This window comes from Dryobates pubescens, chromosome 4 (assembly GCF_014839835.1).
Source record: "Dryobates pubescens isolate bDryPub1 chromosome 4, bDryPub1.pri, whole genome shotgun sequence".
Taxonomy (NCBI): Eukaryota; Metazoa; Chordata; class Aves; order Piciformes; family Picidae; genus Dryobates; species Dryobates pubescens.
This window is the reverse complement of record NC_071615.1, coordinates 7114283-7126323: the sequence shown is the minus strand read 5'-3', so window position 1 is coordinate 7126323 and position 12041 is coordinate 7114283. Positions and strand designations below refer to the sequence as shown.

General features: G+C 42.7%; 1 protein-coding gene across 1 annotated transcript in view; it reads right to left on the bottom strand.

Moving 5' to 3' along the window:
* The window catches only part of BAIAP2L1 (BAR/IMD domain containing adaptor protein 2 like 1), a 40299-nt gene extending 30138 nt beyond the window's left edge, over positions 1-10161 (bottom strand). The window contains exons 1-2 of the mRNA XM_054161315.1: positions 9969-10161; positions 91-166 (exon numbers count right to left, since the gene is read on the bottom strand). Coding sequence (XP_054017290.1) covers positions 91-166; positions 9969-10019 — 127 coding nt within the window. The 5' untranslated portion in view covers positions 10020-10161. The remainder of the gene's footprint in view (positions 1-90; positions 167-9968) is intronic.
* Between the last annotated feature and the right edge of the window lie 1880 nt (positions 10162-12041).

Below are 12041 nucleotides of genomic sequence, written 5' to 3'. Positions count from 1 at the left end.
TTTTTCCCCTTCTATTTAACCTTCACACTCAATGTACATTTAAATTAAAATTAAGTATTGTTTCTAAAGTTATCACCTAAGAAGACTTACCATTAACAGCTTTTTCATAATTCTTCCCCAGATTTATTAAATTCCTCAGCCCTGGATTGAACTGTTCCATGACATTCTAGTGAACAGGAAACAAAATCTGTGTTAGAACCAAGGCAATTCAACAGTACGTGGAAGTATTTCTCTGAGGCCTAGTTTCATGCTTTCTATGTGCAGCATCCATCTGAAGAGCCTGTGGATGGAAGAAAAATAGAAGACTTGGGAGGAAGAGGAGAGCAAAGGATTAAAGGGAGAAGAAATGGAGTGTTTAAGATCAAACAGAAAAAAAAAGGTAGGAAGAAAAAGAAATCTGGCTGTTTATAATACAAAAAGATGCCAAGTATTGATCAAAGCTTGCACAGACCCTTCTTTTAAGGTAGGTGATGGTGAAGTAAGAATCAGGGAAAAACCTTTATCCACTAATTGTTTTATATAGTCAGACAATAACAAGACCTTTCCAACAAAAGTTCAAAGATTTGAATTCTACCTCCACCTCCAATCACTGCTCAGGGGAAAATAAAAAACAAAAGAATTCTGGGAAAAAGGAAAATAGCAAAGAAATTCACCAGGTATCTGATTAGGGGAAGACTAAGCACTTTATTAATAATTTCTAAGATAAAGGCAACATTTAGGGAAGTTAGTTGGGGTGCTGTTGTGGGGTTGTTGTTGGGGTTTATATGTGTGGTTTGGTTTTTGATAATGTTGCATTTCATTGTGCAAAGCTGTAGTGCTTTCAGAAATTGAAAATGACCTTATTGAAATAGGAGAAAAAAACCCTCACAAAATCCACTGCAGCTGCTTTGGCCATTAAATACAATTATTGGCTGAAACAGCCAGAATCTGAAACCTAGCAGCTCCAAGCATGAGTACTCTCATACCTAGCAAACACTATAAATTCAGTGAAGTGGTTGAAATTGTGACTGGCAGTTTCATGGTGCAAGAAAACAGCTACACCACTGTCTTTGCAAAAAGTAGAAAACAAGCTAAGCCATAAAGTATGAATCCAAATTTGAATTTTCCCAAAGCTGGGGGGGGGGGATGAAGAGAGGAAAAGCAGCTGTTGCCCACTCCAAAACCGAACGTCACCCACAAAGCTTGAGTTGTCCCTACTCATAGGAAAGCTTGTTTCCCTCTTTCTGGTCAAAGACAGTAACTCTCCCCAAACCACCCCAAATCAGTAGTCCAAAATTAATTTTATCTTATTATGAGCACTGAAAAAAGAAATATAAGCTGATGTGATGATAGAAATGCAATAGTTATTCACTCCACAGAATCATGCCCTTTAGAATGTCTCAAACACATGCACTGTAACTAGTAGTATTCCAGACTGTGGGATGTTGCAATTAGCTTTTAAAAAAAGCTGAGTTTGATAGAGCCCTCTGAGCTTCTTGATTTCTTCAGGTGGAATCACTACCTGAATTAAAGACACAGCAAGGTTTAACAGCCCCCCTCTGTATGTATGTAAATAACCACCTCTGCACAAGCGTTCTAGAATCTGCTGTATGTGCCCAGTCATTTAATAACCAAGCAACCTCATTATTCTAATCCTTCCTTTCTTCTTTTATATACAAAATAACACCAGCTGCTAAGCCTCAGGAACGATTTGGTAAGGCATATTTTCTTTTTCCTTTAACAATCCATTTAATACAAGCCCTCTGTGTCCACATGGGAGACCTTAAAAGTTTTTTGCAGATTCTAGACCTTCTTCTCCCAGACTCTTCCTAGCACAACTTTATCTGTGGCATTACAATGTGAAATTTTATTGTCACGGAAGGAAGATCAGGAGATACCCGAGGACAGCATTCTGTTCTTCTTGCTATTTTTATTACACATCTCACATCTTTCTAGATACTATTCACAAAGCAGAACTTTCAAGTTTGAGGAATTCATAACAGAGGCTTTCTATTTACAAAAAATACAAGGCACGAGACAAGTGAAATAGTATCAAGCTTTTGCCTGTTATAATACTAACAGAATGAAAATATAAATATTTAGTACATACATGGACCCAGAAAGAACAGGCAGGCTATCACATTTGCCTTATTTTCAGGCAAGGTCACTGAGACAGAACTTTATTTTTTCAAATACAATGCCATACCTGGACTCCAGTCAACTGCAAGGGAAGAGAAACTCCAGATTTTACCAGAAATACTTTATCACTCATGTTAAGTAAAATTATAGATATTAAAGAAAGACACAAAACTACTAGGCTCTGCTGCTGGTAGACTATATATGACATCAGAAGCAGACAGAACAATACCTAGCCCCATTACCTTTATTTGTATAAATCAAATGCAGCTGGGACTGCTTTCCGGTCTATACCATTAAACTCTTACCCACCCAAACATGATCACTGCAAGTAAACTACTCATTGTCCCCAGGCCCTTGATTTGTGTTAACTCACAAACCACATCCAGAAATCATTTGGGAAAGTATTTCAGGTTGGGCCAACGATGCCAGGGGCTATTCTAACAACTTAACCGTATGGATTTTCAAGCTCTAGTGTCTGGGAACATCCCTCCTCAGCTCTCTAATTTACTACTGTAAATGTTGCTCCTCTGCCTCTGCTGCCCTTCCTGTAGCTGAGGCAGAGTGACTGTGAGGCTTTTGTTCCATGGGGCACGTTGTCTGTTCCTATTGCAACTTTTTGCCATTTCTTCCCAGCAGTGGTGTGAACATGATGTCTGTTGGCATAAATGGAGTCAGTGAATCACAAGGGGAAAAAAAAAGAAAGAGAAAAAGTAGTGAATTAAGGTATTGTGTTAGGAGACCTGTGCTCTAAGGATATAGGGCAGAAGAAAAGTGTACATGATGTAGAAACTCTGTATCTGTGGCAAGTAAGAATGCCAGTGCCACCTTGAATTGCCACCCTATACTGAAAAAGAGCTCCTGCTTACCCTGCTCCTTGCAAACAAGAACACAGAGTAAAACCCTTAATGCCACCTATCCAAAAACTCTAACAGTAACATGGCAATTATCAGTCTCAAAATACTGACTTTGGAATAACTGCCTTAAGGATTTGGGGGTTAAGATTCCAGTTTGACATCACATTTCAAACAGAAAACAGTGACTGCATCTGTCATTAGATGTTTTCACCTATGTGTGCAGTGACCAAAACCCAGCAAAAGTGCTCTTAACAGCTTCCCTCTCTGAAGTCAGACCCTTTTATTTTCACTAGCTGACTTGATACATAGAAGGTACCTGTGCAGAGCAGATGCTGACCACACTGTGGAAACAACAGGTCCCCAAAACACAGAGAACTCTAAGGCATTGCTCCAGTACATCACATCTGCTCAATGCGTATGTAAAACTGCTGGGAAAGCTGAAGAAACAATTTATAGCTCAGTGCCTTCAGGAGCTGGAAGGCATACAACTAATGGATCTTTTCTCCATTAGACCAAGCAGTCTCTGGACATTTTTCAGTCTTTGCACTGCCACAGTGGTTGATTGTTAGCAGAAGCGTCTGCACCCGTCTCCAGGCGTGAACGCCCCAGAAGCGGCACAAACCTTCGCAATGGAAATTCCCCTTTGGAATTTGCTTGGTTTAACACAGGGTACGGTTAGCTGATCCTCACAGCACTCTGCAAGGCTCACCTACCTTCCCACTTGCATTTGGCAAAGACTTAGCTTCAACCCTCTCCCCCACCCCTCCACTGGGTCCCCAAGATGCTCAAATGAAATAATTCTTAGATTATTTTCCACTCTCCAATATGTATTTCTGCCTTTCTGCTGAAGACTAGATTCTCAAAGCAAACAAAAACCTGGCTGTGCTTCCAGTGCTCCTTTTACACAGTTAACCACTGTTACTGTCTTTGAAGTACTGTCCAGGAAGAAATGTCTAGAGCACTTTTTCAAAAAGGGAAACTGTCACTGGCAACTCCCTCTTCAGGGCCAGCTATAAAGGCGATATTGGCAAGACATTACAGATCAAATGATTGCAATATTTTGTTCCCCTTCAAAAGTGATAGGGGAAACCAGAAACCAATTTGTATAGCTCATTTTTGTTATGATGTCTTATTTATAGCTTCTCTTATTTGCACTAAAAAAAACCCCCAACCCCAAACACCAAAAAACAAACCCCCAAAAAACCCCAACCCAAACCCCAACCCAAACTTGTGAAAATGAGTGAGGCTGAGAATGGCAAGCCATATGTTAAAGCCAGATCTCAAAAAGCAGAGAGAGAGGAACAAAGACTTTCTGATCAAGAGAAACACTAATTTAAAATTGTCAGAAGTCTCAGAAAATGTCACAAGCTTCTTATCTGCCATGCTGCACAAAGACAAGGGGGTAGAACTTTTGTCTTAATCCAAACAGACATCACAAATTAAGGAAAAAAAAACCCAAACCCACAAACTAGGAGACAGTGTGCTTCACCTGAAAGGTGTTTGTAGCCAGGAAGGGGTTGGTCTCTTCTCCCAGGCAACCAGCACCAGAACAAGGGGACACAGTTTCAAGCTGTGCCAGGGGAGGTTTAGACTCGAGGTGAGGAGAAAGCTCTTCACTGAGCGAGTCGTTAGTCATTGGAATGTGCTGCCCAGGGAGGTGGCGGAGTCGCCGTCCCTGGAGGTGTTCAAGGGGAGATTGGACGTGGCGCTTGGTGCCATCGTCTAGTCGTGAGGTCTACAGAGACAGGTTGGACTCGATGATCCTTGGGGTCTTTTCCAACCTTAGTTATACTGTGATACAACACATCACTGTACAGTGAGGCACTCAACTCAGCCTCCTAATTGTCAATCTAGTGTCCTACATTCTAGTAACACGCTACCTCTCATGAACAGAACAGTTAACTAGAAGAGGAAGCACATGATCAGATCCTAGAGCTTTCTATTATTTAGGATGAATGGAAATAAAGGGAAACACACTTTCCAAACGGGCAATTGGAAACATCTTTTTATGCAGAGAATTTTAGAGTTGGCAAAAGTGACCTTCCAAGAAAAAGCATAAGAGAAACGTATTCTGGTCATTTAAATCATTAAATTCTCATAAAATCGGGCATAAGAGTTGCTCTGTGCCTTTCACCACATGAAACAGATGTAAGCTAACCAGCCCGGCAGCAAGGAGCTGACTGGAGAGGAACAAGCCTTGTACTTCCACTTGTTGCATAGAGGTATTTTATCTTCTGCAGTTCCCGATAGCCACATAAACAAGGTTAATCTTCAAAACAAATGACAGCCATTGTCAAAGGGCCTTCCTGTAAATGCTCAGCTTTGCTTTTCACTTAAAGACACACCTCACAGAACAATAGCTCAGCAGGTATGAATACAACTAAACAATGCATAGACTCCCTGTAGTTTTAGGTTTACATCCTGCAGACATTTTTGCAAGAGTGGGCAACAATGTATTTGGGCAGAAATTACAGAAGAAGCACAGAGAAATAGACCTTGATGCCTAACATTGCTCGTATAACCATGGCTAAAGCTATTCAGACCAAACTGTTGTACAGCTACTAATACTTCAGTTTAAAGCCATTCCTCAATTCAAAACCCGGTAAAATTCAGGTTTTGGAAGAAGTCTTTAGTGTTGTTACACTACGTCTGAGAACCCCCTGGAGAAGATTCTAAAAGCCATATATGAAGTAAATAATACTGTGCCCTACTTTAAATGCAATACTGCACAAAATGCTTCAAGTAATCTCCTCCTTTAGCTTTTGAAATCGACAAGACAGTTTTCAGAAGGGTGTGATTAAGCCCTCAATGAATCTCATGCTAAGCTATCTCAGCTGTAACTTAGTTCAATATTGTTTTACAATAGGTTCAACAAAAAAAACCCCAAACAATCAGGATGCCAATGTTTATTCAAAAAGACTAATTTTTATGACTAATTATTAGTCAGCTTGATGGAGTGTTCCTTGTTGAAGGGCAACATTAATACGTCATCCATCAGTGTGTTTCAAATACAAACTTTGTCAGGTTATGAACACATGACTCAGGGCAGACTCTAAGCAGGCATAACTCCAAGCAAATTATCTCTAAAGACATAATTGGCACTGAGATAGAACTGGATTTTATACTCAAACTTCCAAAGGCTCCCCTTCCCCTGGTTTAGATGTATATTTTAGTGATGCCAAGCAGCAGCTTGACTTCTGCATGTCCTAGGCCTGAATAGGTGAATTTTCATTTTGGAAAATAAGTCTGGTGGTTTAATTTAATTACCAATCTTTTACAGAATTAACCAGGTTGGAAAAGACCTTCGAGATCATCAAGAACAACCTAGCACCCAACACCCTCTAATCAACTAAACCATGGTACTAAGTGCCTCATCCAGCTTCTTTTTAAACCCTTCAAGTGATGGTGATTCCACCACCTCCCTGGGCAGCCCATTTTAAAATAATCATGGAATTTAGGGCTTTCAACTGAATTTATCAGATGCACTTCCATGACAAAACAAGACAGCCTGCCACAACAATTCCAGGTGCCCCTGTAGAGAACACATGCCCCTCAGGATAGCACCACACTCCACTGGACACACAAAGGGTGTGTTTTGTTTGTTTGTTTTTAAAATTACACTCAGGTTGATAATGAAAATTTCTGGGTAGTATTTACTTGACTAGAGAGGAATACTCCTTTATAATGCATAGTTTCCAACCCCAATGAATTACAGCTATCACGCAATGATCAAGAGCTCCGGAAACCTCAAACCACAGGAGCAATACACGAAACTGCATGCCCAGCCCTTAGACCATACAACAGTGACAGGTCTGTAACTCAGTACTTTCCTGTTTTGTCCCCTTTCCCCTGCACTGCATGTATCATAGCTGGATGCCAAACAGCTTTCCCCCACATACAACTGACAGAAGGAAACTGTATGAGCCATGGTGACACAACACCACCTAGCACAACTTTCCTGGGGTTTACTGCCTGACAGCCTGCCTGCAAGGGGGTCACTCAATGTCCCCTCACAGCATGCCACATCACTGCAGTGACTTACAAGGGCAGGGCTGTGTCATACCAGTGAACCTCTCGGCAGTTCCTTGGCAAAGGGTGGCTGTGGCTGTCTTTAGTCATAGGCCCCCACACCCTTGGGCTTCATTTTGCACGTGCCATTCCTATCATGCATTAATGCGATTCTTCAGGTGTTACATAAAGAGTAAATGTCAGCCTTGATTTTTTTGTGTGCACACATGCACATATTTGAGGATTATGTTGTTTATTTAGTCAGGTTAGCTATAAAAAGTTGAGGTATTCACTTTCTGCCGTTGTTGCCAACAAAAAGGATGAATAAGATAAAAATACAAGGGCAACCACAAGATGACTTCTGTAAGTAGATGTTGAAGCTTAGTGTAACACAGGTTACTATGTATTTAATAAATCCAGTGGATTGGTATTGTAAGAAACAACAACAAAACCCAAAGCAAAATGCAAACAAAAAAAGAACCCCAAAGCAAACAAAAACAGTCCCCAAAACCAAAACAGATTTCAAGGCATTAAATTAAATTTTCTACTATTTTTCCAGGTCACCTAAAAGTTGATCATTTGTGCTAAGCTGAAAGCCTGTGTTTGATCCTGCAGCACACAGATGCCATAACTACACTACACCAAACTGTTTTCCCCAGATCAAGCCTTTCTTCTTGGAAGAAGAAAACCAAACACTACTCTTATTTTATCAATACCAGCACGGTGCTTTTAAGCACGGCACACAGCAAGAGTAGAAGTTACACGAGCACAGCTAAACAAAGGAGAGGATGCTCATCGTGCAGACTGAAGTCTGGCACAGAGATGTTCATTTGTTTTAGATGAGGGAGCTGTGATTACAGTCACAGCAAATACTGAATACACAAGCCAGTGCTCTCTGCCCTTAAGAAATAAAGAACTATTTTCAAGATTTTAACTTTGATATAGAAATAAGCCCTTTAAAGTAGGCCCAGAATCTATTCTCTACCTGAAGCAGCCTTTATACCTTATCTGGATAAAGTTTCAATTTTTAATGAGGGCAGGGCAGGAGGGTTTCCAGGCCTGTGAGTACCAGCTATGTGATGCAACAAACCAGTCTGCTCAAAGTACCCACAGAGAAGACATTTTATTGCACTGTCAACATTAACCTGGCATGAATGTCTTCCTGCTGTTTTTTTCACTCATAAACATCCCTTTGAATTAGTTTAAAAAAAACCCACCCCAACAACACAACAAAAAGGTAACCTTCCCTTGTAAATAAGTACTGAGAAACAGGGAAAGTTTTCTTTACTTGGAGGTCTATCATTCCTTTAAAGCCTGATTTGTATTATATCCATTAAAATAAATTATTTTCTTCCCTGTTCCCTGTAAAAATGTTACATCTACATTCTGGAAGTCAATAAACAGGGTAGGACATTCCTTTGTCGTCACAGCCCTGAACAGTCAGCTTCCCAGGCTTCTCTTCTGCAAGCCTGTATTTACAGGCTGCTCTTCTGAGAAAAAGAGTTTGTGTTTGCTTATGGCCTTGCCATGAAAGTAACTGATATCAAAAAGCATCAGACTGTTTAAGATGACCTGTACTGATTGTAGAGGACAAAACCTATAGCCACGTCATCTCATATTTTTTTTCCCCAGTAGTTTTGCATGATTTTGATATTGAAGTCCGAAGAAAGTAAGCAGCATATATACATGACACCAACATAACTGGACTCCTTGAAGAAGTAAAGTTGACTTGGAGTGTGAGGGAGAACTAAAAAACTAACAGGAAAATACTCCAGTAAGTGATTTCAGGGACTTAAGTGACTACAACATCTTCAGAAATATGAAAATATTTGAGGGTAAACCAGTAAGATTTATCAAATAGTAAAACAGAACAAACAACTCCCCCCCCAGCTTTCCTTTGGGTTCAAACCTGCAAACGAGTTGCAGCTATGTTCATCTGCATAACGATTAAATACATTTGCAAACGTAAGTGCTTTCTCTAGTACAACACACTGTACAGAGTGAAGATTGTGGTTCCAACAGTGCCACTGCTACTCAACCAAAAGTATGATTCTTAAGTAAGTTTGGCCCACTCAGAAGGGCTGTGTTTTGAAAGGGCCGAGTTTACAAAGAGAGAAGGTTAGAAAGTGTCTAGTGCCTATATTCAATATATTTTTAATTCTACAAACAATGAGGCATTTTGCATTACTTAAAAGTCTACTGACATAAACTGAACTTCCCTTCCCAGTCGATATTTTGAGGCAATGCCAGGGTGCACCACCATAAATCTGATTATCAGCTCAGGACGCAGGCAAGCAACTGAGCTCTGCGTTAAGACATTTTTAGGCTCTGTCCCGTATGAAGAAACGGTTCAAGCAGAGAACCACAAGCAGCAAGATCTCCAAACCACCTTATCATCAAAACACAAGGAGGGAATTAGGGCTCGCTGGCCAGATGAGCCTGCCAGAGAAGGAGAAACCAGCCTTAAAGCCTCCCCTGTCCGGGCGCCGTCGCTCCCTACTGTAAAGTGGCCCAACCCCTGCGGTCGGGCCCGCGGCCGTGCTCGCCCCGGGGGCCGCGGCGAAGGAGAGAGCGCAGCCGGAGCCCCCGCAAACCGCCTCCGCCGTACCGCGCAGAGCGGGCAGGGGAGCCGAGCCGCCGCGCTGCTCCACCCCAGCCGTTTCACGTTATTTACAAGCGAGCACCGAGCAGCCTGTGACACACGGCGACAGACGAAATCACTCACAAGGGAAGAAAAGATGGAAAGGGAATGAAAAAAAAAAGAAAAGAAAAAAAAAAAAAAGAATAAGAACAAAGGTAAAAAAGTTTGTTCCTTTTCTGCGTGAAGAGCCGAGCATGCTCTGAGTCCTCCCGCCTGTCCATCCTGCAGAGAAGCGGCCCACAGCCCCCACTTCAGCCACCTCCGGTGCCGGCCAGCGGGGGCAAAGGTGGCCACAGTCTGTGCAGGCGCGGCGGCGGCGGGCATCCCCCTCCCCGGCCCAAACTCACTTTGTAAGTGCTCTCCGTCAGCTTGTTCACCTCCTCGGGGTCCCGAGACATGGTGCCGGCGGGGAGGGGGCCAAGTGGGAAGAAATTCGTACTCCGGAGAGCACCTCGGCCGCAGCCAAGCGAAGCCACACCGCAGCACTCAGCTTCTCCCTCGGCCGCTAAGAAACTGTCAAAAACTTGTGGAACCAGCCGGGCAGCGCCGCCGGGGCGGGGCCTGCGGGGCCGCGGCTGCCTGACGCGGCAGGACTGGCTCGGCGGGCGGGGTGGCGGGGAGCGTCTCACCTCGCCTGAGCCGGGAGGGCGGTCGGACGGTCAGCACCTCCTCTACCTGAGTGGCCACCGCCTGCTTCGCCTGGGGAACCTCCTCTTTCCTCCCTCTCCGAGAGCCCCTGCTGGGCCTCTCCTCCGTAGCTTGGGGTCCGGTTATTGCGGCTTCCCAGAGTCCAGTGCCGAAACATAACCCGAGCCACATGAAGGACGTCTTTTCAGGAGACTGCTGTAGGTGCCCAACAAAGTCGGAGGTAAACTTCCTCCCAGCAATTAAGCGAGGGTCAGACTTAATTACTGTAGCCCTAGAGGTGCTGGGATGGTCCCTTTTGACCCTTTCACAGTAGCCCCACAAGAGGGAGAGGCGTGGGGATTTTCTCAGGGCCTCTCCAGACAGGAACGAAAATGTGATTTTCCTCAATCCTGGTCCAGTGTGCCACTGAGCATTGGGCTACAAGCTTAGGTTTTCTGCCTCTTCTAAACATACCCCAATAAAACAGTGTTCCCAGTCGTCTTTCCTGTGTGAAGTGATTCAAGAAGCCTCCGTGGGGGGTGTGGCATGTGAGGAAGGCCGGCGTGAGCTGTAAATGTTTGTGGACCATAAATTGTCCAGAGATGGTGAGATTAATTAAAGTATGTTAGCTGGAATATCTTTCTGATAATGTAATACCAAGCCTATCTTGAAGGACTTTATGGGAATTTTATAACCATGAGTATTTAAGGCTCTCATGCTGTGTTAGGTCTTGTGTACGTGAGGCGTAATCAACATCCTTACACATCAGACATCCTCTCGGTCATTATCCCTCGTTTTCCCCCCACTTTATTGTAGCAATAAGATCATGCAGGTGTGCAACAAAAACTGGACTTGGAACAGAATCCTAGATCCTGGACTCTGGTGTGGGAGGAGGTGGTTATCAGGTTTCAAGAGCTGTAAAAATTCAAACACGTTGAGGTGTTTGTACCTTTAGAACGACAGTTTGCATTCTGTTGCAACAGTAGAACGACAGTTTGCATTCTGTTGCAACAGGAGACACGGCGTTATCTTGAATACAGTTAAAATGTTGGGCAGAGGGGGAATTTTATGAGTCTCAATACTCTCAAGTAAAGTCTTCTGGTATTCATGGCATTAATTGCTTTCCTGTAATAACCCAATTTATAATATTATCCAGTAGGTATAGTGAACTATTTTGTGCTGAAGTCTACAATTTATGTTCCCACTAAGCAGTGTTTGTCCATACGGGCTTCTCAAATGTGATATGGCTGCTTGTTTGTCTGAAGTCTTTGAAGGGTTTTTTTCAACTCCAGAAACAGCCTGTGCCTGGGTACTACTGCTTTTGTGTTACCCTATGCTAGTGTGTGAAAATGGTGTTCCTCCCCAACAGGCTGGCATTCAAATTTGAGGGAGCAGCCCCCCAAATGAAGATGTAGAAGAGGACTTGTCCTTTCTTGACTCTTGCTAAAGGAACTGGGAGTATATGCAGAGAGAGTATTATTCCCATGAGGGGCAAAGCATTTGTCTTACTTCCTCTGAATGCTCTGAAACTCTGGGAGCTCACCTGGGATTCAATGTGTTGTTTCCCGTTGGCAGGCTAAATTCAGCCATAGTGAATGGCAATGTAAGTATTAATGAAATATGCATATCAGAAAGAAGCTACATGGATAATTAATGCAGGCAGAATCATTTAAAAATATTATGATACTTGACATCTTGTGGGGATGCTCAACATTTCAAAACAGGCATTTCTGAAGGTCTTTTTACATTGTAAGCAGATGTAAATATTTTAAAGGCCTGTTGAACTTACTATT